The 25,339-nt window shown below is 43.5% G+C and overlaps 2 protein-coding genes across 6 annotated transcripts in view; both read right to left on the bottom strand.

The window, feature by feature from the left end:
* Positions 1-7,348: 7,348 nt before the first annotated feature.
* LOC119775370 (protein NLRC3-like) overlaps positions 7,349-25,339 on the bottom strand; it is a 42,352-nt gene continuing 24,361 nt past the window's right edge. For 2 of the 5 annotated variants that reach the window (XM_038273326.1, XM_038273324.1), the window contains 6 exons: positions 10,679-10,852; positions 10,380-10,550; positions 9,545-9,712; positions 7,865-8,038; positions 7,595-7,768; positions 7,349-7,529 (listed from right to left, as the gene is read on the bottom strand). In XM_038273326.1, the coding sequence (XP_038129254.1) occupies positions 7,451-7,529; positions 7,595-7,768; positions 7,865-8,038; positions 9,545-9,712; positions 10,380-10,550; positions 10,679-10,852 (940 nt within the window). In that variant the 3' untranslated portion in view covers positions 7,349-7,450. Of the gene's footprint in view, positions 7,530-7,594; positions 7,769-7,864; positions 8,039-9,544; positions 9,713-10,379; positions 10,551-10,641; positions 10,853-25,339 lie in introns of those variants that run through there. The other 3 variants (XM_038273325.1, XM_038273327.1, XM_038273329.1) reach the window with 3 other exon arrangements.
* On the bottom strand, positions 12,106-21,998 carry LOC119775371 (protein NLRC3-like). The gene is made up of 4 exons (XM_038273330.1): positions 21,697-21,998; positions 21,007-21,174; positions 16,224-16,297; positions 12,106-13,571 (listed from the first exon to the last, which is right to left on the bottom strand). The coding sequence occupies exons 2-4, from the start codon at positions 21,123-21,125 to the stop codon at positions 12,220-12,222; spliced, it is 1,545 nt and encodes a 514-aa protein (XP_038129258.1). The 5' UTR covers positions 21,126-21,174; positions 21,697-21,998; the 3' UTR covers positions 12,106-12,219.

Raw genomic sequence — 25,339 nt, 5'->3', positions numbered from 1 at the left:
AGAATGAAGTCGGTTTACGTTGAAGTTTATCTTTGAAGAGTCAAAAGCAGACTCACAGAACAAGTCTGGACCTGAGAGCGAGAGACACTAGCTTCACATGGAGAGAGAGAGAGAGAGAGAGATAATATGGAGGCAGATCACTGAACCAGAACCATTCCTTAGTCAGTCAGAGGGAGGCGAGGTTAGCGCCAGGTTACCGGCTGAGTCAGGATGGAAACCTGTTCTTTAAACCAGAACCAGAACCTGTTCACACCAAGGAACCAGCTTCTGTCCCATTTCTCTTCCCACTGCAGACCGTTGGCTAAAGTCTGGTTCTGGTTCTGTCAGGTTCTGATAGGTTTGGATGTAGTCAGTCTCTGGAGGTCTGGATCAGGTTCATCTGGTTGGATCTCAAGCATAAGAAGAAGAAACAGTTTAATGAGTTTTAATTAGAACCAGATGAAAGGATCGGCCCAAAGTTCTGCTTCATTAGAGTCCTGGATGGTTCACATCAGACCCTGGTTTCATAGCCGCCACTAACCACCGCGTTCTGATGGTTTCAGAACCTCACTGGACCAGGACCAGAAACGGCAGCGAGAAACGGCGTAGCTCCACCTAAGGGGCGACAGTGGCCACTGCAGTCCCTTATTTCTAAAGGCGGTTCTGTTTGGGTCAGAGACGCTCAGCTTCTCAGAACCTGTTCAGAACCAGAGGTTTCTGTTTGATGTGTGGCCCGGCCCGGTCCGGTCTGGTCCAGCTTGGCTGGCTGTGTCTGGTACCAAGCAGGTTCAGGTGTTGGACCTGCCACCGCATGATGGATGCTGTTTCTCTGCCACCGTCACTGATCCAGAGCAGGAATGTCAGCTATGCCGACGGCGCCGTGGCATGTGGCCTCTCACGGCTGCTCACCTGTGGTCACATGACCCTTCAGAGCGCTGCAGCAGGTAGTTCCAGCTGCAGGTGATGGGAATCTTCTTTCTGACGTTGGATCAGAACCGTTTCGATGAAGTTCTATCACAGCAGTGTGGATACTGACCTGAGAAGGATGTATCATCTAAAAACATAGAATTTAGAACCAGAGAAGTTCTGGTTCCCTAAATGAATTTAAAAGAAAGAAAGGGTAGAAATAGATGCGTCAGATCTCTGCATGTTGTAGGTTCTGATCTAGACTGAAAGTTCTGAAGGTCTAGGTCACAGGAGCCGCCTCTGGTTCTACTGGTTTGGGTTCTGGCCTGGTGAGGATGGACCCACTTCAGCTGGTTCTGGTTCTGACCTGCGCTCCTCTGGACTCTAAAGGCTGGGTTCTGATTATCAGCTGGTTCTTTGTAAACTAAACGGTGGCTGGATGGGGGTGAGACCTAAACACGGGGGGCCGACTCGGGCCGCTGGAACGCCATGAGGAGAAGACAGGCGTCCACCATGTTCCTGCAGTTAATGAAGCATCAGAACCACAACAAGATCTGAGTGTTTGATCCAAACAGGTAACGTGAGAGGCCGGGATACACCTGGAAACTCACCTGTCCTGCTCCTGTTGGCTGTAAACATGCAGAGTGCAGAGCTGTCACTTTCTCCTGCCCGTTCCCAGCATGCACTGGAGCGGCGCCACCTCAGCTCCCCGTCAGCAGGAAAGGCTCCTCTCTCATGCTAGCTGCAGGTTTTACTGAGACGTTTGAGCAGAACCAGAACAGGTTCTGGACGTCTGGAGGGTAAAGGTCAGGTCCAAAGAGTCTGAGCCGAACTGTCCGGGTTTTTATTTTATAACATCTTGAAATAAAAGAAAGGAGCAAACAGAAACACTCAGAGATGAAGGGGGGTGAGTGAGGAAGAGGAGGGGAGCAGGTGGCCTGCAGCTCTGAGACTAAACAAGAGGCCATCAGGAGGACAAGCAGGCAGCTGCAGGAATGGGGGGGGGGGATGAAAGCTGATCGGAGAGCAGCTCCGACGCTGGGAAGGAAGGAAAAACTCAGAGTTTGGGTCCATAGAAGCCACCCGCTGCTCGGTTCGGTTCTAACAGGCCCGTCAGGCGGATCCTCCCGGGCTCTTTGAAAAGCTGTCAGTTCTTCCTGAGGGCAGAACCGAGTTCATCAACGGGTCAAATGACTGATCTGCTGTAAACGGGACCGGAACGCTGCGTCCACGTTTCCTCTTCCTCTGGTCGTATTCAGACATCACCTAATAGTGAGACCCAGGGGTGAAAATTAGTGATGAAAGTTGGTGGGCGGCTGATGGACCTACAGTTACTCCACACAAACCCTTTTAAATAGGGGTTATATTTTTAAAAATGAGCTCAAATATCTATTTATTTAACTCTTTCCTGTTTCCTGAACACAAGAGAACCAAAATGCAGCAATATTTATATTTATGGGGAGTCAGAGAATAATGTATTAAAAAAGGATGAATATCAGCTGATTCTGATGCCAACAGTCTCCTTCGTAGGAACAGTTTCATTCATCCATCAATGGATCCAGGAACATCTGGATGGATCGATGGATGTTTTAACCTTTCAGCTCCATCAGGGATTATCTTCCTTCAAAAGCAGCTAAATCAGATGTAGAAATTTGTCCCAGATGTTGCTGAGAGCTTTGGTCTGTTTACTAGAGTCACACGTCCACACCAGTCCTTTAGAAAGTTACGCCTGTGGTGAGACCTGATGCATTCTGGTGCTTCTACCGGATTGGTCACAGATGTCTGTATAGACTCCGCCCCCTTTTTGACAGGAGAAAAGCTGATTCAGCGATTAGTCCCCTGTGAAGGAAAACTCTGGTATCATAAATCATCCTGATTGGTCCTTCACTGGACCCTGATTGGTCTCTGATCAGTCCCCAATCGGCCTGTGGTCCGCCCGATTGGACCCTGATCTGCCGCTAATCCTCCACCGATCGACCCCTGATCCACCCCCGATCGGTCCCTAATTACCCCCCAATTGCCCCCTTATCATCCCCTTGATTAGCCCCTCATTGGCCCACGATTCACTCCTGATCCTTCCCCGATCGGCCCCTAAGCGGCACATTATTGGCCCCTGGTCCAACCCCGATCGGTCCCTGATTGCCCCCCAATCGGCCCGCTATTGGCCCCTTATCATCCCCTTGATTGGCCCCTGATTCACTCCTGATCCTTCCCCCCTGGTCGAGATGTCCTGCAGGATTGTTCCCTCCAATCCACATTTTCTCTCCAGCCTGCATTTATCTCCAGCATCCTCAGGGTCTGCTTGTTCTTCTTCTGTGGTTTCATGCTAGTAAGCAGCATGATGTTAGCTTACCCCCCCCTACTGGTCAGAAGAGCCAATCAGGACTCCCCGATCAAAGTGAGCGTTCCCAGTTTCATTTCTAGCTTTCTTTGGTGGTGGATCTTTTCATGGTGGATCTGGACCTTGTTTGGGTCGGTTCTGGTTTTCTCTTTTCTGTCTGGTTCCCACAGAAGCTGCGTTTCCATTAAGTTCATTATTTCATTAAGAACTTTCTTACGATTCGATGGCCGTGAAATTTCAGTCATTTTGAAATTCTGATATTTTGCTCTTCAATGGAAACAGTTTTTTTCGTAATCTACCGCGATCTAAAGGCCTTTTGATAAAACCAAGAAGAAGAAGAAGAGAGTTAGCGGATGATGGCGCCCTCTGGCGGAAAATGGAAATATGTCACATAAAAAAATCCGCCATGTTATTTTCAGTTATCATGTAAACAGATTTATTTATATTATTTAGTTATTAAATGGAAATGCTAGTAGGATATTTATTATATTCCAATTCAGCAGCAAAGTGTTGAGCAGATTCACCCCCCCCCCCATCAGGTGGAGATGAAAGCAGGACAGTAATGGAGTTGAAGAGGGAAGAACACCAGCTGCTCTTCCTGATTTAACATCAATAAATCACTCAAACACTCAGAGACAAGCAGCTTCTTCATCTTCCTCCTCCTCCTCCTCAGTCTACCGCCCCCCCCCCCCCCCCCCCCCCCCCCAAATGTAAGGAGGAACCAAACATCAGACCTCCAGGTTCCTGATGGATTATTGTTGTAATTATTGGTGCAAAACTGAAGCGGATTGATCAGTTTATTGGGAAATAATCTGGTCCACTTCTTGGACATCTAAAACATGTCCTATTGTCCCTCATGTGGAATATTCTTCTCTAACTGTGCAATAACTCATTTTGTACTTAAGGTCAGTCCATCTCTGCAGTCTAACTGCAATAATCCATCAGCTGCTGTGTAATCTTCTCTTAGCTTTCTACTGTGCAGATATTTTTATATGTAAGGGAAACATATTCCAGGACTTTACAGCTTTGTTATGCTTTCTTGTACCATAAACAGTCTTTTAATATTGTCTGTTGTATTTTTTATCTTTAATTGCATCTTGCTTTAACTATTTGTTCTCTATATAAACTACTGGAACCAGAATTTACCTGAAGGAGAAATCCCAAGGATTAATTAAACTGAGTCTACATTGCTGTGATTCTATCGGTGAGTCTGGAGCTCCCCCTGCTGTCTGAATGAGGAACCTATGTGGCTTCTCTCTCGGTGTGGCAATAAATGACAGCGAGCTGAAGCTGGCATCAGTAGTTCTTCTTTAATTCTCCATCTGCATTTCACATAATGGGCATGGAGGTACGGTCAGTCTCTGGCATAAACCAGATTAGGATTAGCCATTAACCAGTAACCCCAATAAATCCTTAAAAATGACAGTGATGGCATAGAAAAGAAGGGAAGATCTTTAATTAAAATGCTCTGAGAAATAAAATAAAATGCTGACATTTTATTTACTGGGTGCCATTTTTATATTTTCCTTTAAATAAACTTGCATCTTGGAAAAATGCAAAAACATAAATCAACCTTATCTTTATATAAAAGTCTTAATATAAAATGCAGCTTTATTTTAACCTCTGCCAGAAGAGATTTGCTAAAACAAGCTGCATCATCGAATTCAGTCTCTGGCATAAAACAAGCTCCTGCAAGGAGGATCTATGGAAGAGGATTAGTGCCACTGAAAAAAAAATTTACTGATTTTTTAATTTGATTTTGGTATAATATTAGAAAAAAGTCAGAATTCTGACTTTTTCCCATATTTAATTGAAATAATATTTAAAAATCAGTTTACTTTCTTCCAGTGGCCCTAATGGTCTTCCATAAGGAGCCACAGTGTTGCTGCGTGGGAAATTCCCACCACACTTTATCATGACGTAAACATTTCTGAAATGCAACAAAAATGACATAATAGCAGGACTAGCGTAACCTAAACATAAAAAAGCGTGAAAAACAATGGGCGACAGGGCCTTAGAAGCCGCAGCTGCCCGTCTGTGGAATGCCCACCCAGACCACCTTAGGGCCCCACAGACGGTGGATTGTTTTAAGAAAGGATTGAAAACTTTCCTTTTTAGAAATGCATACATTAGAAATGCTTGTATTGATTTTAATGATTTTCTTTTTACTCTGTTTTTAATGTTATGGTCTTTTAACCTTGTTTTAATTTTCCCTTTTTTTAAATGTAGCACTTTGAGATTTGAATTCAAATTTAAAGTGCGTTACAAATAAAATTCGTTATTATTATTATTATTAACCTGGATTAAACATATTTCAATAATAAGCAAAAATAAAAACCATAAAATCTTTTATAAAATGCATAAATTATATTTCTTTATCACATAGCAGACAGGTCACCTCATCAGGGATCCTGATAGTAGGTAGGATTACCCATAATGCCCTGCTCTTCCTAAGCTGAATGCAATGTACCATTTTACCAGCAGATGGTGCATTTTAGCAGGATTCAACCTCAACAATGTGAACTAAGTCACACTTGGATCATTCAGGTCTGGTTCTGCCTGCTCTGCTGATATGATCCCAGTAATCCAGAGGAATTCAAACATCCTTCCTTCATCCAGTCTGCAGGGAAAACCTGTCCTGGTCAGCGAGTGTCCATCTGTGGGAAGTTAGACGGATCAGATGTTGATCCAGGAGTCTGGCTCTTCCTGCTTCAGTCAGATCTGTACAGTAGGCAGGAGGTTGGATGGATCCTGTACCGTTTTCCTCCGCGTGTCTGATTGTCTGAAGGCTTTTAGGACAAAAACATCCCGTTTATTAACTGATCAGCATCCAGAGAGACTCCAGATATCCAACTAGGCAGTTCATTCAGTTTTTTTAATGGAAGGAGGAGCAAAGAAAAAATAAACTCCAGAACCTCTAGACAGAGCAAACCCACAGAAACATTGAGTATTTGCCTTGCCTTAAAAGTCTGTAACATAACTATAGAGAGAGAATGAAGCAGAATGATGAAATGGGGGTCCCTATGTCCTCCAGCAGTCTAAGCCTATAGCAGCAGAACTATAGAGATAGCTCAGGATAACCTGAGCCACTCTAACTAGAAGCTTTATCAAAAAGGAAAGTTTTAAGCCTAGCCTTAAAAGTAGACAGGGTGTCTGCCTCATGGACTAAAACTGGTAGTTGGTTCCACAGGAGAGGAACCTGATAACTAAAAGATCTGCCTCCCATTCTACTTTTAGAAATTCTAGGAACCACTAGTAAACCTGCAGATTGAGAGCGAAGTGCTCTGTTAGGAACATAAGGAACAATCAGATCTCTGATATCAGATGGAGCTTGGCCATTTAAGGCTTTATATGTGAGAAGGAGGATTTTAAATTCTATTCTGGATTTAACAGGAAGCCAATGAAGAGAAGCCAGGATAGGAGAGATATGATCTCTCTTTTTCGTTTTCATCAGAACTCTGGCTGCAGCATTTTGGATCAGCTGAAGGCTTTTAACTACAGTTTGTGGACTTCCTGATAGTAAAGAATTACAATAGTCCAGCCTTGAAGTAACAAATGCATGGACTAGTTTCTCAGCATCACCCCTGGACAGGAGATTGCTCATTTTTGCAATATTCTTCAGATGAAAGAAGGAAATTGAAGGTCAGTTTATTTCTACAGTAAAAGGCTGGTTCAAACTGCTCTATATGAATAATAAAAATAAAAAAACTAATAATCTTTTAGTAATCAGTTTAACTCCATCAGTCAGCTCTAAACTAACGGGTTTTAAATCTGGCTTCAAAGAACTCAGGCTTTCAGCTCTTTTCCAGTCTGCTGAGAATTTGTTCCAGATCAATGGAGAATAGATGCTGCTTCTTATTCATTTCAATTCTATTCAGTGTATTTCTATAGCTCCAATTCCCATCATGTCATCTCAGGTCACTTTCCAGTTCACCAGATCATCCAGTCAGATTGATTCAAAGTTTTCTATCTAAGGAAAACCAGCTGATTGCATCGACTCATTGACTCTTCAGCAATCCCTCACACTAAGCATGCTTGTAGCGACAGTGGAGAGGAAAAACTCCCTTTGAACAGGAAGAAACCTCCAGCAGAACCAGGCTCAGTGTGAGCGGCCATCTGCTGAGGCCCACTGGGGTTCAAGGAGACAGAAGCAGACATAGAAAAATACATAGAAAAAACAGAACATTTCTCCTTCGTTAGCCGACATCCTGCTGGTTGGAGGACTCAGAACCAGTGGACTCGGGTCGGACCGCTGGGAGAGCAGGCAGAGCGTCCGTCCTCAGTGGACTGACAGCCGTTCAGCCTGCAGACAGGATTCATTAGACTCCGGCTCCATGTTGGGCTGTAGGCGGAGAGGGGAGGGCCTACCTGAGGACCTGCAGGCCACAGTTTGGAGCCTTTAACCAGGAAGCCAGGAGCTTCAGTCCAGAATCCTTCAGCTTGTTGTGACTCAGGTCCAGTTGTAGCAGACTGGAAGGAGCGGAGCTCAGAGCAGCGGCCAGAGACGCACAGCTTTGATCGGTGAGCTGACAACAGCTCAAGCTGCCAATGAAACAGAAGGTTCTGATATCTTTAGGAGGTCCCAACAGAAACACTAGAAACCTCACATTCTCTCAGAGAAGTGAACATGTGACTTGCCTCAGATTTTCCAGTCTGCAGTTTGGACTCCCGAGTCCAGGACTGAGCTGCCGGACCCCCGAGTCCTGCAGATCGTTGTAGCTGAGGTCCAGATGTTTGAGGCTGGAGGTTGGGCCTTTTAGAGCGCAGGACAGCGGTGAGCAGCAGCTTTCTGTCAGGCCGCAGTCATGCAAACTACAATCACAAGGTTTTCAGTCAGTCACACTAAGTTCTGCAGAATCCTGGAGGTTTGGGTTTAATGAACCTGCAGACGATGTTTCACCGACACAAGGCCTTCATCAGTTTATTGTCCGCTATGATGGAACATCTGTTGGACCTAACCTCATATAACCAGACCAACTACACCTCCCACAATGCACTGCAGCTCTGATATTCAACCCACACTGTAAAAACTCTAAATCTAGATCAGTTATTTTGTCTTAAAATAAATGCATTTCTTCCTAAATTAAGAAGGTAAAAGAAACATTTTGCCAACAAGACAATTTACATTTAAAATAAGAGGCATTTGCAATGTCTTATTACAGGTGCCTTTTATCTAAATATCTTATTTTAAGAGTAGAAATACTAATCCCATTGGCAAACTACCTCATTTACCTGCTCAAATTAAAGGAATAGTACACCCAAAACATGATTAGCCTTCATTTTCTACTCACCCCCATGCTGAACAACACTCTGGAGTACTTTTTTGATATCTCAAATGCATCTGGAGATCTGGGAGGCTTCTTGCTGTCTGCTGACATTCAAATAATGGAGGTCTATGGCGCCCGAGGCAGAAAGGTCCATAAAAGTCCACAAAAAACGTGTCAATATTCCTCCATACTGCTCGTCCAATGTATTCCAAGTGTCCTGAGTGGGTAGCGTCCAGAATTTACTCGAAACGAAGTCATTTAGAATGTTTTTAGAGCATAAACAGTAGTGTATAGGATTTCCTAAAAGCGCGTTCATGACACTACGGAAGCCGGCAGACCAAACCAGATGAAAGTTCGCATTCAGCGTCTGCTCTGCCGATAATGCAAGCGTAGAAGAAGAAATTTGCTGTTTACCTGTGCAAAGAAAGAAACCACGAAAGAAAAATGTCTGAGGACTTCAGTGTTGAGGAAGAGCATGAGTTCTTTGCCGAGCTGAATGCGCACTTTCATCTGGTTTGGTCTGCCGCGGTTTCCGTAGACTCGTGAACGCGCTTTTAGGAAATCCTATACACTACTGTTTATGCTCTAAAAACATTCTAAATGACTTTGTTTCGAGTAAATTCTGGACGCTACCCACTCAGGACACTTGGAATACATTGGACGAGCAGTATGGAGGAATATTGACACGTTTTTTGTGGACTTTTATGGACCTTTCTGCCTCGGGCGCCATAGACCTCCATTATTTGAATGTCAGCAGACAGCAAGAAGCCTCCCAGATCTCCAGATGCATTTGAGATATCAAAAAAGTACTCCAGAGTGTTGTTCAGCATGGGGGTGAGTAGAAAATGAAGGCTAATCATGTTTTGGGTGTACTATTCCTTTAAGGGTAAATACACTTACTTTACCCCCCCACCCCGATGCTGAGATACTGTTCTCATTTCCAACGCTTCAGAAACACAATACAGTGACATTCATTCCTGACCTTACAGATCTATGACACATAGATATTACCAAATAAACTAGAGCAAAGAGCAGAAACCAGAGAGCAGACCTCAGGCTCTGCAGGCTGCAGCCAGGATCCTCCAGAGAAACACAGAGCTGCAGGACTCCTGCATCCTCCACTCTGTTCTGACTCAGGTCCAGATGTTTCAGGAGGGAAGACTTCAGAGCAGGATGCAAAGAAGCACAGCTGATCTCTGTCAACTTGCAGTTTCTCAATCTGAAGAAACACCAAAACACAAAAGAACCATGGATCAGGTTCTGCCTGCGATTGGACCGAGGACGCTTCCGGACAGGAAGCTGATCGTCTCTCTGCCTCACTGAAGGTCTCAGTTTCAAATAATTAATAAGAGGCTTCAAACTGTTTATTAGTGATTTTAGTCCATGCATTCAGTGAACGGCTGCCTGATCCGTAAACATCGCTTTAATAATAATAATAATACAGATAGATAATAAAGATACCAATAAAATAAACTGATTTGGTTCCACCCATTAAAACGAACAGATTACATCGTCTAACAGCAGCTGAAAAAGAAAGAGTTTGAGCTGCAGAAACTAATTATTTATAATGATCATTCTAAATGATATAATAATTATTCTATTGTGTGCTCTGTTTGGATGGAAGCCATGTCTCCTTCTTCTTCGTGCATCATGGAAGGACCCTTTCGATCTCCTCCAAAAGATCAGCTGTTTGTTTGCATGTTCATACGGTACTGATGATACTGATTTACAAGCTGCATGATGTGATATTCTATGTTTAGGATGTTGTTTCTACTGTTGTTCGTTAAGAGTCCTTTGAACATTTGCGGCTATTCCAGTCATATTTTAAGTACTTATGCTCATTCATTCATACATTTGCAGATATTGTAGATTTAAACACATTTTACTTGAGAGTTTCCAGTTTAGATGAACCTGCTAGTCCAGCAGACAGTAATGCGACTCCAGAGTCCTGTAGGCTGTCGTTGTAACTCAAGTCCAGCTCAGTCAGACAGCGGTTGGTCTGTAAGACAGAGGCCAAAGCTCCACAGCTGACCTCTGAGAGTCTACAGCTAGCCAGTCTGTAGAAAACAAATGGAAAAGGATTAATATTCAATTATGATTTCGACAGAAGGAAGACAGAGACGTCTGTCAGAATAAAATCTACTTAACCTCAAAAGCATCAAATAAACAGAACCAGCAGACTTACAGGAGGCTTTGGAGTTCACAGCATGGACTCTCCATTCCTTGGATTAGTATCTGCAGTTCTGAATCCTGCATCTTACTTCCTGTCAGGTCCAGAAGCCTCAGGTGAGAAGGGCGGGACTTCTGCGTTGTGGCAATGACATCATAGTGCGTCTTTGAGAGCCAACATTCATGGAGTCTGAGGAGGAAAAACAGGTCACGTCACTCATCAGTAACTTCCTGCTTTGGGGATGGCGTGGAGGGCAGGAGGATCTCTAAATCACGGTGGGTTAGACAGAGCCAGTCTGGCCATCAAACATTAGCTGTGACCAGATGTTTGAAGAATGGAGACGATTCCTAAAGAGAAAACCTCTGAGCCTGCAGGAGCTGCTCAGAACCAATAGTATGAAAAACTCCAGTGTCTCTGGTTAAACCTGCGGATACGTTAACTTCATGAAGAGTTCCAGCTGGAAACATTTTCTCCATCAAAGGAACCTAACAGCGTTTAATTTAACTGCTTTAAATCCCCTAGATGCAGAATTAAAGTCCTGATTAGTTAAACTGCTTAAGATTAAACCACTGAATTCTCTCTCTGATCTGATTGAATCTATTAATGGAGAAACTCTCCTGGAGCCAGACTGAATGTTGACCAGTTGAAGCTCTATTGTTTATGTTTATGCATTTAGCAGCACAAAGTCACTTACAAAGTAGACCCAATTTTATACTTATCATAAATATAGCAGTAAGTTCTGTAGAGGAACACCCTGAGTTAGAATCAGTGGGGACAGCAGAGGCATAGAGCTATGGGTAAGAGTTAGGATAGGAGATGATTGACTACTGACTACCAAGCTCCGGTGTTTCTGGTCAAATCTGGTGAAAAAAACTCCTTTGACCTCCGGCAGAGACCATGAATCCTCACAGTGGCAAGCAGAGGCCCATAAGTAGTCAGGAGTACCTTGGACAGGTGGACAAGCAGGACACGTTCTGAGTACGTTTATCTGGTTATCCCGGCAACATTCTGGGCTGTTAATAGAAAACAGAACTAGAAGCGATTATCGATGTTTAAAGACTATAAGGACTCACCGAACCTTTCTGCAGTTCCTCACAGCTGGAATCAGCCTCAGTCGACCCATCCATGAGGTGTTGTACTTCTCCAGGTCCAACTCATCCAGAACCTCTGACATCTGCAGCATGTAGGCCAGAGCGGAGCACTGGATCTCTGAGAGCTTCTTCTCTGATCTATTCTCTGATTCCATGAACTGTTGGATCTCCTGATAAACTGAGAGGTCCTTCATCTCCATCAAACAGTGGAAGATGTTGATGCTTCTGTCAGGAGAAACAAACTTAGCCTCCATCTCTTTCAGATTATTGGTGATCTTCTGGATGGTTCCTGGGTTGTTTTCTGTCTGACCCAAGAGGCCTCCTAAGAGTCTCTGGTTGGACTCCATAGAGAGGCCATGAAGGAAGCGAGCAAACAGGTCCAGGTGGCCATTTGGACTTGTCCAGGACTTTTTTATGATCATCTGCAAAAGATCAGGCAGTGAGGTGAACCGACCTTCCCAGATATCAGTCACTGTCTTCTTCATCACCATACTCATCATCCTCCTCAACTCCCAGGAAGTTTCTCACCACCTCTGTGTTCCTGCTGGTGAAGCAGTGGAGCATGTAGAGCGCAGCCAGAAACTCCTGGATGCTCAGGTGAACAAAGCTGTAGACTGGTTTCTGGAAGATCACCTTCTCTCTTTTGAAGATCTCTGTACAAACTCCTGAGAACACTGAGGCCTCTGTGACATCCAGACCACACTGCTCCAGGTCTTCTTGGTAGAACATGATGTTTCCTTTCTCCAGATGTTCGAACGCCAGCCTCCCCAGCTGCAGGAGAACTTCCCTGTCAGCCTCCATCAGCTCCTGTGGACTCGTCTGATGTCCTTCATGGTACTTGTTCTTCTTCCTCCTGGTCTGGACCAGCAGGAAGTGTGAGTACATGTCAGTCATGGTCTTGGGCAGCTCTCCTCTCTGCTCTGTGGTCAACAGGTTCTCCAGAACCGTAGCAGTGATCCAGCAGAACACTGGGATCCCACACATGATGTGGAGGCTCCTGGAGGTCCTGATGTGGGAGATGATCCTGCTGGACATCTCTTCATCACTGAACCTCCTCCTGAAGTACTCCTCCTTCTGGGCGTCGCTGAAGCCTCGTACTTCTGTTACCCTGGAAACACAGGAAGGAGGGATCTGATTGGCTGCTGCAGGTCTGGAAGTTATCCAGACCAGAGCCGAGGGAAGCAGGTTCCCCTCGATGAGGTTCATCAGCAGAACGTTGACTGATGACTTCTGTGTGACGTCAGAAACAATCAGACTGTTGTTGAAGTCCAGAGAAAGTCTGCTTTCATCCAGACCGTCAAAGATGAAGAGAAGCTTCCAGATAGCCAGCTTCTCTGCTGGGAGCTTCTGGAGGGTTGGATGGAAAACATGGAGCAGCGTGAGAAGACTGTGCTGCTGATCTCTGATCAGGTTCAGCTCCCTGAAGGAAAGCAGAACCACCACCCTGACATCTTGGTTCTCCAAGCCCTCTGCCCAGTCCAGAGTGAACTTCTGCACTGAGAAGGTTTTTCCAACACCAGCGACGCCGTTGGTCAGAACCACTCTGATGGCTCCATGTTGGTCAGGGAAGGCTTTGAAGATGTCCTGGCACCTGATTGGAGAATCATGGAGGTTCTGGATCTTGGAAGCTCTCTCCAGCTGCTTCACCTCATGTTGGGTATTAACCTCTTCACTCTGTCCCTCGGTGATGTAGAGATCAGTGTAGATCCTGTTGAGGAGGGTTCTACTTCCTGTTTCATCACTTCCTTCAGTCACATGTTCACATCTCCTCCTCAGATGGATCTTATGTTCCTCTAGAAGCTTCTCCAGGATGACATCTGTGAGGGTGAGATCATTTAAATTAACCTTAGAGTTAAAAAACATTTAGAGAAAATCCTGCTCCTACTACATTACTTTTGTGAACATAGCAGCTTCCTCTAAACCTTCAGAGACTTCAGGTCGGCCTACAACTCAGTGACCACGGGTGTTTTAATCTTTTAACTGGTTATACATAAATCTATGAGTTACAAATAACTTTTTGTGGAGACGATCCAAGATGGCGGCGAGAGAAGGGCCATAGTCAAAAAAACAAAAACAAAACAAAGCAGATGAATTCAAGGACAGCACAATGGAAGAAATAAACAATGAGCAATGAGGCAGCGCATGCTACGTTAGCTTCCATCAGGAAAGACATAAAAAGACTCCAAACAAGATCCAGGTGGAAGGAATGGAGAAGATAAACCAGGGAAAATAGACTCTTCAGAACAAAAATGTTCTTTTTCTACACGTCATGAGTTACAACCCTGCTGACACATACAGTGTTTCTGATTGGGCGTCTACTGTCTGTGTCCAGCCATCATCCAATCACATTCTTACTCAATCATCTCTAAGCATCACGGGACGTCCTGCCATGGAAAAGCTGTGGATGAATCTTTACTTGCTTTGTTAGAATCTTGGTTTGTGATATTGCTGTATTTGGTGATTAGTAATGAAACTAATGTTAGCAATAGGCTAGTTAACTTATATTGGTTAGCTAGTTGTGGCGCCAGTAGCTAGCTTCTGTGAGTGTTTGCCTGAGACCTGTAGAAGCTGCTAAGTGTTTCTCTTTTGCAACCCGCGACAAAAACCTAGTTTATCTATAAGAGAAGTTACATGTCCGTTTTTTTCTCTTTGCCGTTTGCAATGATCCCCTCCTCACCAGCTGTTTGGGATAATGGACCTATGATGCTCTCTGCCAGCTGCCATAAAAACCCACTCATTCCTCAAATGTTGAAGCTGTTGGCTGAGAAATGTAGCTGCGCTGTTTGCAGACATAAGAGAAAGATTTCACATACTCCATTCTGCCATGAAGGAAGTAACGTAGCTAGAAGCAGAGAGTGCGCTCATACCTAGCCGACATTGATGAAGAACCAGCTCAGAGCAAATCTCCATCTGCAGCCTCATTTGCAGCACAGATGTATTCTCTCCACTTTAAAAAGATGCACAACCCTGTGCTCGCTCTCGAGAGGGATTGCCTATTAGATGCGTGAACTAGCGCTCAAAAGTCAATTTTTACTCGAGCACCATCTGCTTAAAAGTTGCAGTTCTCATAGTTCATACCAGCTTCCTGTCTCCGACCGTCCGCTCTAACCCCTAAATCCCTCCTTCACTATTCAGAGCAGGGACTATATAGTGAAGTTTATAGTGAACTCAGTTAACTGACTGTTCAGACTGATGATCACTGCTTTTTGCTCCATTGGTCTCCACTCCTCCTCCACCGCACGATGCCGTCGCCATCTTTGTTATTAGTCGCCGCTGTCGGGTAGCGACAGCCTATGGCGACAGCGGGGGGCTGTGACAGCAAATCCCATAATGCTTTGCCAGGAGAGCTCTACGCTCAGAGCAATCATCTGCTTCTTCTGAGGCCTTTCTTTTCTTCCCATACACTTTGTCTCTGAGGGATTGCTGAAGAGTCAATGAGTCGATGCAACGACTTATCAGGAAGAACAACCCGAGATCAGAGCTGCTGCTGCTCTATGGAGGCACTGCTGAGCTGAGGTTCTCTTCTGCACTGCAGCAGAGAGGAAGCAGCTCCAGCTGCTCATTAACACCACCCAGAGACTGACTGGCTGCCCTCTGCCTTCCCTGGGAGAGATTTACTCCACCCACCGCCTCAGGTAAGCCGGCAGCTTCATTGCACCCTGGTAACCAAATGCTGCCCTTTGGGAGGTTTTTAAAGCGATGAGCATCAAAGCAAACTGAAAAACAGCTTTGTCCCTAAGAGCTGCTGGTTCCCTGAACGCCTCACATACCCTGGAACCTCCAACAATCACATGAACAGCCAATCTCTACAACACTGAATAAGAGAACTATTCTCATGTTCAAAACCACAATTTCTGTTAATGTTCATGTTTATAGAAATCCATTTTCTGACACTGCACCGCCAGCTTTATAACTTTTATTTTCTTTTTATTCCACTATTTGCCTGCACTGTTTTGATTTATATTGTTTTATATTGTTTTGAGCTGTTAAAAATTGAGTTGCATTTTGAGGAAAATGACAAACCCTTTAATTCTGATTTTCACAGTTTAGATTTGACACATTTATTAACAATAATTTATCTGGATGTCGTCACCCGTTGGCCCTTTCAGGCACCGACTTACCCACAACCACAATCAAATACATTAGGAATCCATTAAAAAGGAACACATCATCTCATGAAATGAATTTCTAATAATCAGATTGGTTTATTCTGTCTCACAGAAACCTGGCTGCATTATGTTAGAATAAAAGCGTCATCTATATAGACCCGCATTCTCACACAGAGCAGCTCACTTAGAGCAGGAATTATACAAAGATTGAAAAAAATAACGAAAACGTTTTGCATTTCACATTAAAACATGTTTTTGTCCATCATTCGCCTCTATAACCCAGAACTCCTCAAGTGGAAACGTTTTAGGTTCACCTGGTTTCATTTTTTTAATATCTTCTGCTGCATGAAGCAAACTTACCACAGCTGCTGGAGACAGTGTCCTGCTCCTCCTCCTCCTCCTCGATGTGTTTCCTCTGCTTGATTCCAGAAGGCCTAAAAAAACAAGGACCAAAGTTCATCAGGAGAGACCAATGCTCCCTCAGTCCGTAGAACCTCAATAATCAGCGCTTATGGATCAGATGTGGGCGGGGGGTGGGGGGTGGGGGGGGTCCCTGCACCAGTTCCAGGCTCTCTACAGACCCAGCAGTCAGAAGCACCTGGAACTCATAGACCTGCTCAGATGCTCTGCAGATGAATGAAGATGAAGCAGATGTGATCAGAAACGTCCATAAAGTGGAGCTTCAGCATCACCAGTAGCTTCTGGTGCTAAACCAGTTCCTCCCACAGAGAGCAGACTGGCATCAACACACCGAGTCCTTCAATCAGATGTTAGGATGAACTCAGGAAGATTGTCGTTAGCTTCCAGGACCGCCTAGAACCGCGCTGCCTCGTTTTCTCTCCTGTTAGCATCGATAGCATTCGCTACTTCTAAGGCCGTCACTCCTCTGAGCTTTTATCTTCGTTAGAGAGGGAGACCTTCTGATGCATGCATGTCACCATCATCACCATCATCATCATCACCATCATCATCACTACCATCATCATCACTACCATCATCATCATCACTATCATCATCATCACTACCATCATCATCACTACCATCACCATCATCATCATCACCATCATCATCACTACCATCATCATCACCATCACTACCATCATCATCATCATCACTATCATCATCATCACCATCATCACCACTACCATCATCATCACTACCATCATCATCATCATCATCATCACTATCATCATCATCACTACCATCACCATCATCATCATCACCATCATCATCACTACCATCATCATCACCATCACTACCATCATCATCATCATCACTATCATCATCATCACCATCATCACCACTACCATCATCATCACTACCATCATCACCACTACCATCATCATCACTACCATCATCATCATCATCACTATCATCATCATCACCATCATCACCACTACCATCATCATCACTACCATCATCATCATCATCATCATCATCACTATCATCATCATCACTACCATCACCATCATCATCATCACCATCATCATCACTACCATCATCATCACCATCACTACCATCATCATCATCATCACTATCATCATCATCACCATCATCACCACTACCATCATCATCACTACCATCATCACCACTACCATCATCATCATCATCATCATCATCATCACTATCATCATCATCACTACCATCACCATCATCATCATCACCATCATCATCACTACCATCATCATCACCATCACTACCATCATCATCATCATCATCACCATCATCATCATCATCACCATCATCATCATCATCACCATCATCATCATCATCATCATCACCATCATCATCATCATCACCATCATCACCATCATCATCATCACTACCATCACCATCATCATCATCACCATCATCATCACTACCATCATCATCATCATCATCACTATCATCATCATCATCATCATCATCATCACCATCATCATCATCACTACCATCACCATCATCATCATCACTACCATCATCATGATCATCACTATCATCATCATCACTACCATCACCATCATCATCATCACTACCATCACCATCATCATCATCACCATCATCATCACTACCATCATCATCATCATCACTATCATCATCATCATCATCATCATCATCACCATCATCATCATCACTACCATCACCATCATCATCATCACTACCATCATCATGATCATCACTATCATCATCATCACTACCATCACCATCATCATCATCACCATCATCATCACTACCATCATCATCACCATCACTACCATCATCATCATCATCACTATCATCACCATCATCATAACTACCATCATCATCATCGCTATCATCACCATCATCATCACTACCATCATCACCATCATCATCACCATCATCATCACTACCATCACCATCATCATCATCACCATCATCATCACTACCATCATCACTACCATCACCATCATCATCATCACCATCATCATCACCATCATCACTACCATCATCATCACTACCATCATCATCATCATCACTATCATCATCATCACTACCATCACCATCATCATCATCACCATCATCATCATCACCATCATCATCACTACCATCATCATCACCATCACTACCATCATCATCATCATCACTATCATCACCATCATCATAACTACCATCATCATCATCGCTATCATCACCATCATCATCACTACCATCATCACCATCATCATCACCATCATCATCACTACCATCACCATCATCATCATCACCATCATCATCACTACCATCATCACTACCATCACCATCATCATCATCACCATCATCATCACTACCATCACCATCATCATCATCACCATCATCATCACTACCATCATCACCATCATCATCACCATCATCATCACTACCATCACCATCATCATCATCACCATCATCATCACTACCATCATCATCACCATCACTACCATCATCATCATCATCACTATCATCACCATCATCATAACTACCATCATCATCATCGCTATCATCACCATCATCATCACTACCATCATCACCATCATCATCATCGCTACCATCATCATCATCATCATCATCACTACCATCATCATCATCGCTACCATCATCATCATCGCTACCATCATCATCATCACTATCATCACCATCACCACCATCATCACCCATCACCATCATCACCACCATCATCATCATCATCATCATCACTATCATCACCATCATCATCACTATCATCACCATCACCACCATCATCATCACTACCATCATCACCATCATCATCACTACCATCATCACCATCATCACCATCATCATCATCATCATCATCGCTACCATCATCACCATCATCATCACTACCATCATCACCATCATCACCATCATCATCACTACCATCATCATCATCGCTACCATCATCACCATCATCATCACTATCATCACCATCATCATCACTACCATCATCACCATCATCATCATCGCTACCATCATCATCATCACTACCATCATCATCATCGCTACCATCATCATCATCGCTACCATCATCATCATCACTATCATCACCATCACCACCATCATCACCACCATCATCACCATCATCATCATCACTACCATCATCATCATCATCATCACTATCATCACCATCACCACCACCATCATCACACATCACCATCATCACCACCATCATCACCATCATCATCATCACTACCATCATCATCATCATCATCACTATCATCACCATCACCACCATCATCATCACTACCATCATCACCATCATCATCACTACCATCATCACCATCACCACCATCATCATCACTACCATCATCACCATCACCACCATCATCATCACTACCATCATCACCACTACCATCACTACCATCATCATCACCACTACCATCATCACCATCATCATCACTACCATCATCACCATCACCACCATCATCATCACTACCATCATCACCATCACCACCATCATCATCACTACCATCATCACCACTACCATCACTACCATCATCACCATCATCATCACTACCATCATCATCATCGCTACCATCATCACCATCATCATCACTACCATCATCATCATCGCTACCATCATCACCATCATCATCACTACCATCATCACCATCATCACCATCATCATCACTACCATCATCATCATCGCTACCATCATCATCATCGCTACCATCATCATCACTATCATCACCATCACCACCATCATCACCCATCACCATCATCACCACCATCATCATCATCATCACTATCATCACCATCACCACCATCATCATCACTACCATCACTACCATCATCACCACCATCATCATCATCATCACTATCATCACCATCACCACCATCATCATCACTACCATCATCATCATCATCATCACTATCATCACCATCACCACTACCATCACTACCATCATCACCACTACCATCACTACCATCATCACCATCATCACCATCATCATCACTACCATCATCATCGCTACCATCATCACCATCATCATCACTACCATCATCATCATCGCTACCATCATCACCATCATCATCACTACCATCATCACCATCATCACCATCATCATCACTACCATCATCATCATCGCTACCATCATCACCATCATCATCACTACCATCATCACCATCATCACCATCATCATCACTACCATCATCATCATCGCTACCATCATCACCATCATCATCACTATCATCACCATCTCACTACTCGCTATGGTTTCTAGTGAATTATCTCCTTTAGCAGCTGATTCGCAGTGAGGAGAGATGATGAACTTTGTTCAGCCTTCAGGGCGACACCAACACCGCAGAGGCTCCAGCGTGACGCCATGAAATGGGCTTTACAATGTTAGCAACGGCGTATCAGAGAAGACAACTAACATTTGATAACCAGGAAATACGTTCCATCAAATATAGGCCTATAGTTTAAAAACTACTCTTTAAATCCGCAGTCAGTTATTGTTCATCAGAGACTGGGAGCGTTTTAAAAACTACAATATTAGAATAACATTAGTGAGAAAGGACAGATTAATGCAGCTGGAGGGCTGCTTGATTATTACATTCACATCTAATAAAAGTAAATAAAATGTGTCTGTAATCTAGGATAGAATAAGAGAATCAGTGTTTGATACAAAAACACTTTATTAACAATAAGCTAGGAGGCAGATTAAACCTCCTTTAGCCGTTCTCTCACCCTGTTTCTGGTGATCCAGGTCCATCGCTGAAGTATGGGGGTGAATCTTTGGACCAGTTGCTCCTCATGGATCCTGCAGGTTTTGCTCCGTCCTCATTTTTCTCCAAACAGTCGTTCATCTTCGCGTCGTCAGGTTGGCAGTTAGAGCCGTGAAGCAGATCTGCCAACCTGGTGAAACAGGAAAAGCAGGTCTCTCAGAGGCAGCATGGCAGGAAACCTGCTGATTGGTTACCTCCTGGCAGTGAGCACAGCTGCTCTCCGCCGTCTCTTTATTATCTCACATCTGAAGCTCTCAGAGACTCTGAACTTAAAAAGAAGCTGAAAGTTCTCAGCATCTGTTAAACTTTCTGGTTTTTCCCTTAAATCTGCTGTTTTTCCATGTTTAGTTCCAACTTTCTAAATATTTTCCTCCCTCAGTCCTGAAATACAAATCTTTTAATGATTCTGCTAAACTATTTCTTTCTAATGGATTCCAATCTTCTGACCTTCGACCTTTCCTGGCCGTAGAGAGCTAGTTACAGAAACAAGCCTCCACAGAGACAGTTTCTCTGATAAACACCTAACAGCCTGAGTACTCGGCTGCATTGCTTGGATTAATCGTTCACTAACAATCTCATGTTTTTCTTTATGAACACTAACATTCACACTTGGAACACTAACATTCACACTTGTCCGTTCTGCCGTACATACCTGCTGTAAGCAAAGTGAAATGCCTTCAGTGTGCACGATGATGGCCAATAAAGTCGATTCTGATTGATTGGTGCTTCAGGAACATTCAGATGGAGGGATTGCTCATCAACGCCACCCTGGGAATTGAACTCACTCTGAATGTTATCAGCCCATTAAACGACCTCTGAAGGAGGAGGTGACCTGCTGTCGCTTATGTGCAAAATTCTTCTCTCTCACTGAGCAATACCTCATGCCACCTGTGGTGTAGCTTCCCTCAGCTCTCTACTGAGCAGATATTGTTATATCTAAAGGAAACATATTCCAGGACATTACAACTTTTTGTGGCCCACCTATACCCCACGGAAGTAGGTAAGGCCCCCCCGAGTTTGTAAAAAAAAAAACCCCTTAAACTCTATTTATTCTTTATGATTTGACTTGAGTTTGGCTCACCTCTGAGGACAGTAACAACTTCAAACACAACCTAAGGTAATCAGTTATAGGTTATAATCCAGCCTGATTTCTGCTTATTTCTTATGCAATTATTTTACTTATTGCAAATAACCAAACAACACAACAGTTTATGCTTCTTTGAACTAATATTGAGCAAAAGAAACAAAAAGAAACAAAAAAAAAAAAACAATACAACTGGGATGTTTTCAAAAAATAAAATGAAAATAAATTTCACACTGTAAAAAAGTTTGAGTTTCAATTGTCCAACTTTAACTAAAACATGTGGGCCCAAACATCCTGACTCACACCTAATCCGGCATATAGTTCTAAATAAAACAAGCTAGCTGAGCTAGCTCCCAGTGCTAAAGATGCATTCACTTGGCTGGTGAATGCTAATGCATTAGCGAGCACTGAAGCTTCTATAAAGAAAAGTTCGGGTTGAAATAATAATAATAATAACAACGATGTAGAGCTGATATTTAGAAATGACTGTCGAGTTGAAAACCCATAAAACATCAACTAAACTCAGTTTTTAGCAAACTTCAGAACGTTTTTTCCGTGGTCAAGCTACAAACTCTCATTAACTTCCTGTCTCTCCTCTAGCACCTCCCACTTCCTGTATATGGACCAATGACAAACCAGTAAAATCCTTCTGCTCTACACGACTTCCTTTATCCAACACGAGCAATTTCAAAATAAAAAGAGATGTGACAATTCTTTCTAACGTTTAACAAAAAATTAGATTTGTTAATAGTTTTAAGATATACTATTCTGTATAGACAAAGTTTTTAACTTATTTATTAAAACTTTAAGACATTAAATGTTGAACACTTCAAATCCATCTGAGAATTTAAAACAACACGACCCACGACCATTTTAAAGAGGGTTGCTTTTTTTAAATCCTTTTTTATACTATATACACTCTTTTTATATTGTCTGTGCATTTTCATCTTTAATGGCATCTTGCTTTATCTCTTTGTGTTCTATATAAGCTACTGGAAGCAGAATCTCCCGGAAGGAATAATCCCAAGGATTAATAAAGCTGAGTTTAAGTCTATAAATGATCAGTCTCATAGAATGGCTTCAGATTGAGTCTGCTGCTCCTGCAAGAGGTTTCAAGCTAATTATCGACCATCGTATTGCTGTTATGATACAGCTCTAAAATTCAGGTTAATTTCTATTCAGTTTATTTCTATAGCGCCAATTCACATCATGTCATCTCAGGTCACTTTCCAGTTCACCAGATCATCCAGTCAGATTGAGACTAACTGGATGTGCTCTCTTCATCCTCTGACATGGGAGCTGGCTCGGAGCTCGTCTGCCTGGCTGTGTGTTTCCTGGACGGGGCCGCCTGTGGAGCTGGTTGACAGTTGCCTTTTGTATCTATGCTTCTTTTTCTATGTCTGCTTCTGTCTCCTTGAACCCCAGTGGGCCTCAGCAGATGGCCGCTCACACTGAGCCTGGTTCTGCTGGAGGTTTCTTCCTGTTCAAAGGGAGTTTTTCCTCTCCACTGCGTTATAGTTAGTCTATCTATCTATCTATCTATCTATCTATCTATCTATCTATCTATCTATCTATCTATCTATCTATCCATCCTGATTTCTCCATTTCTCCATATAGGCTAACATTTGATCCTTCACGCTCTTCGTCGTTCCCCTGTGGCGAGAGCGCAGGGTGGCTGTTACGCGCCTTTAGCTAGAATGCCGTTTCCTGTCGCTTGCGCGGTTAATCATGCCGCCTGCGCTGTGCGGAGATGCAGGGGAAACCGTATCTGATGGGGAAACGCAGCTCGACGTAACACCGGTATTTCCATCTGCTGCTGGAGTCCTCCTCACTCTCCATCTCTCTGTGTGTGCTGTACGTTAACACCCGCCAGCAGAAACACCCACCTACCCAACTGACAGATGGAATCTCACTATACATCAGCCAATCTCATCCTCCCCTCTCTCATGACAATGCGCGCACGAGTCCTATCATGAAAAAAAGGTTAATTGTGCGACCTGAGTAACGTGCAGTAACGGGGTGTCTGCAATGGTAACTGCGTTATAGTTACAGTCAAAGTAATTAGTTAGATTACCTCGTTACTAAAAAAGGTAATGGCGTTAGTAACGCTTTCAGTGACTATATTACATTACAATATGCAACAAAAAATGCAATGACTGCATGATTAGCATATTCAATGGTTTGCAGGCAAACATCCTATTTTATCGATGTCTTTCAGAGTTTCAAACCTGCAGCTTGTTTTTCTAAAAAACTTCTAATTTCTGTTCATCCAGCAGCGTCTGTTTCCAGAGCTTTTCTCTTTCGTTCTGGTTTCTCTGCGCCGCCTTTCAGATGCCTCTGACCACCTGAGGGCAACGACCTGTTGCATCAGGAAGAAGCTGGCAGTGGAGACGGAGGCAGCCCAGGGATGGAGGTAGCAGCGTTCACTCATGGCTTAATATCAGGCCTAAATTAGACCGGCCCACCAGGAATTGTCCAGGTCCCCCGATAGCCCCCCTGGGCTTCTGAAGGCGTCTGAGCTGCTCCAGAAAAGTTCACCATGGAAGAAGCCTGGAGGAGATTAAACTTTATAATGATAAAAAAACGGATTTAAAATGAAAAAAAAAGCTTCATAGAAGAAACCATCACTTCCTTAATGAGCTGTTTGACCTACAGGTTCAATTAACAGAAAACATCGGGGGGAAAAATGCGTTAAAATGATGACTGAGCTTTATTTCCAATTTCTGGGTTACAGGCAGAAAATGAAAGAGGAAAAAGATCAACTTTACAGTTTCATCAAATTCAGTTCAAACCTCCATGGTGCCACAGAATGGAGCTTAGTTTGAATTTCACCTTTATTGTTCCAAAGAGACAAACAGTGTCAGACAGGAAGAAAGAGTTCATCATCAGGATCCAGTCAGAGTCTCTTTAAACTCAAACCGCTGCAGCTTCTGCCTCTGTGGATCATCAGGATACATCAGCTTCTAGAAAGATCATCCCCTCCACAACCTGCAGAGAGCAGAAACAACATCTCTCCATCATCTGCAGCACATCCAGGATGAGAGCAGCAGGAACTTCAGTCCTGTTCAGATTAGATGTTTAGCAGAGCTAGATGCAGCTTATTTCCTGGGCAGCAGACCTAACTAAAGCTCAGAGAACATCCAATCTGATTTTTTTCTACCAATCCCACAGAAAATCGTGCTTCAGAGGTCAAATATCGCTGATTGAAAGT

This window comes from Cyprinodon tularosa, unplaced genomic scaffold (genome assembly GCF_016077235.1).
Source record: "Cyprinodon tularosa strain WSP-4 unplaced genomic scaffold, ASM1607723v1 ctg869, whole genome shotgun sequence".
In the NCBI taxonomy this organism is placed as follows: Eukaryota; Metazoa; Chordata; class Actinopteri; order Cyprinodontiformes; family Cyprinodontidae; genus Cyprinodon; species Cyprinodon tularosa.
The sequence above is the reverse complement of the archived record's forward strand: the minus strand, read 5'-3'. Positions and strand labels throughout refer to the sequence as shown.

Coding starts and splice junctions, on each gene's coding strand:
- LOC119775371 (XM_038273330.1), bottom strand. CDS start 21,125: ATGAACGACTGTTTGGAGAAAAATGAGGACGGAGCAAAACCTGCAGGA. Junction 16,298..21,006: donor CCTGGATCACCAGAAACAGG/GTGAGAGAACGG, acceptor TTGTTTTTTTAG/GCCTTCTGGAATCAAGCAGA. Junction 13,572..16,223: donor CACTGTCTCCAGCAGCTGTG/GTAAGTTTGCTT, acceptor TCACCCTCACAG/ATGTCATCCTGGAGAAGCTT.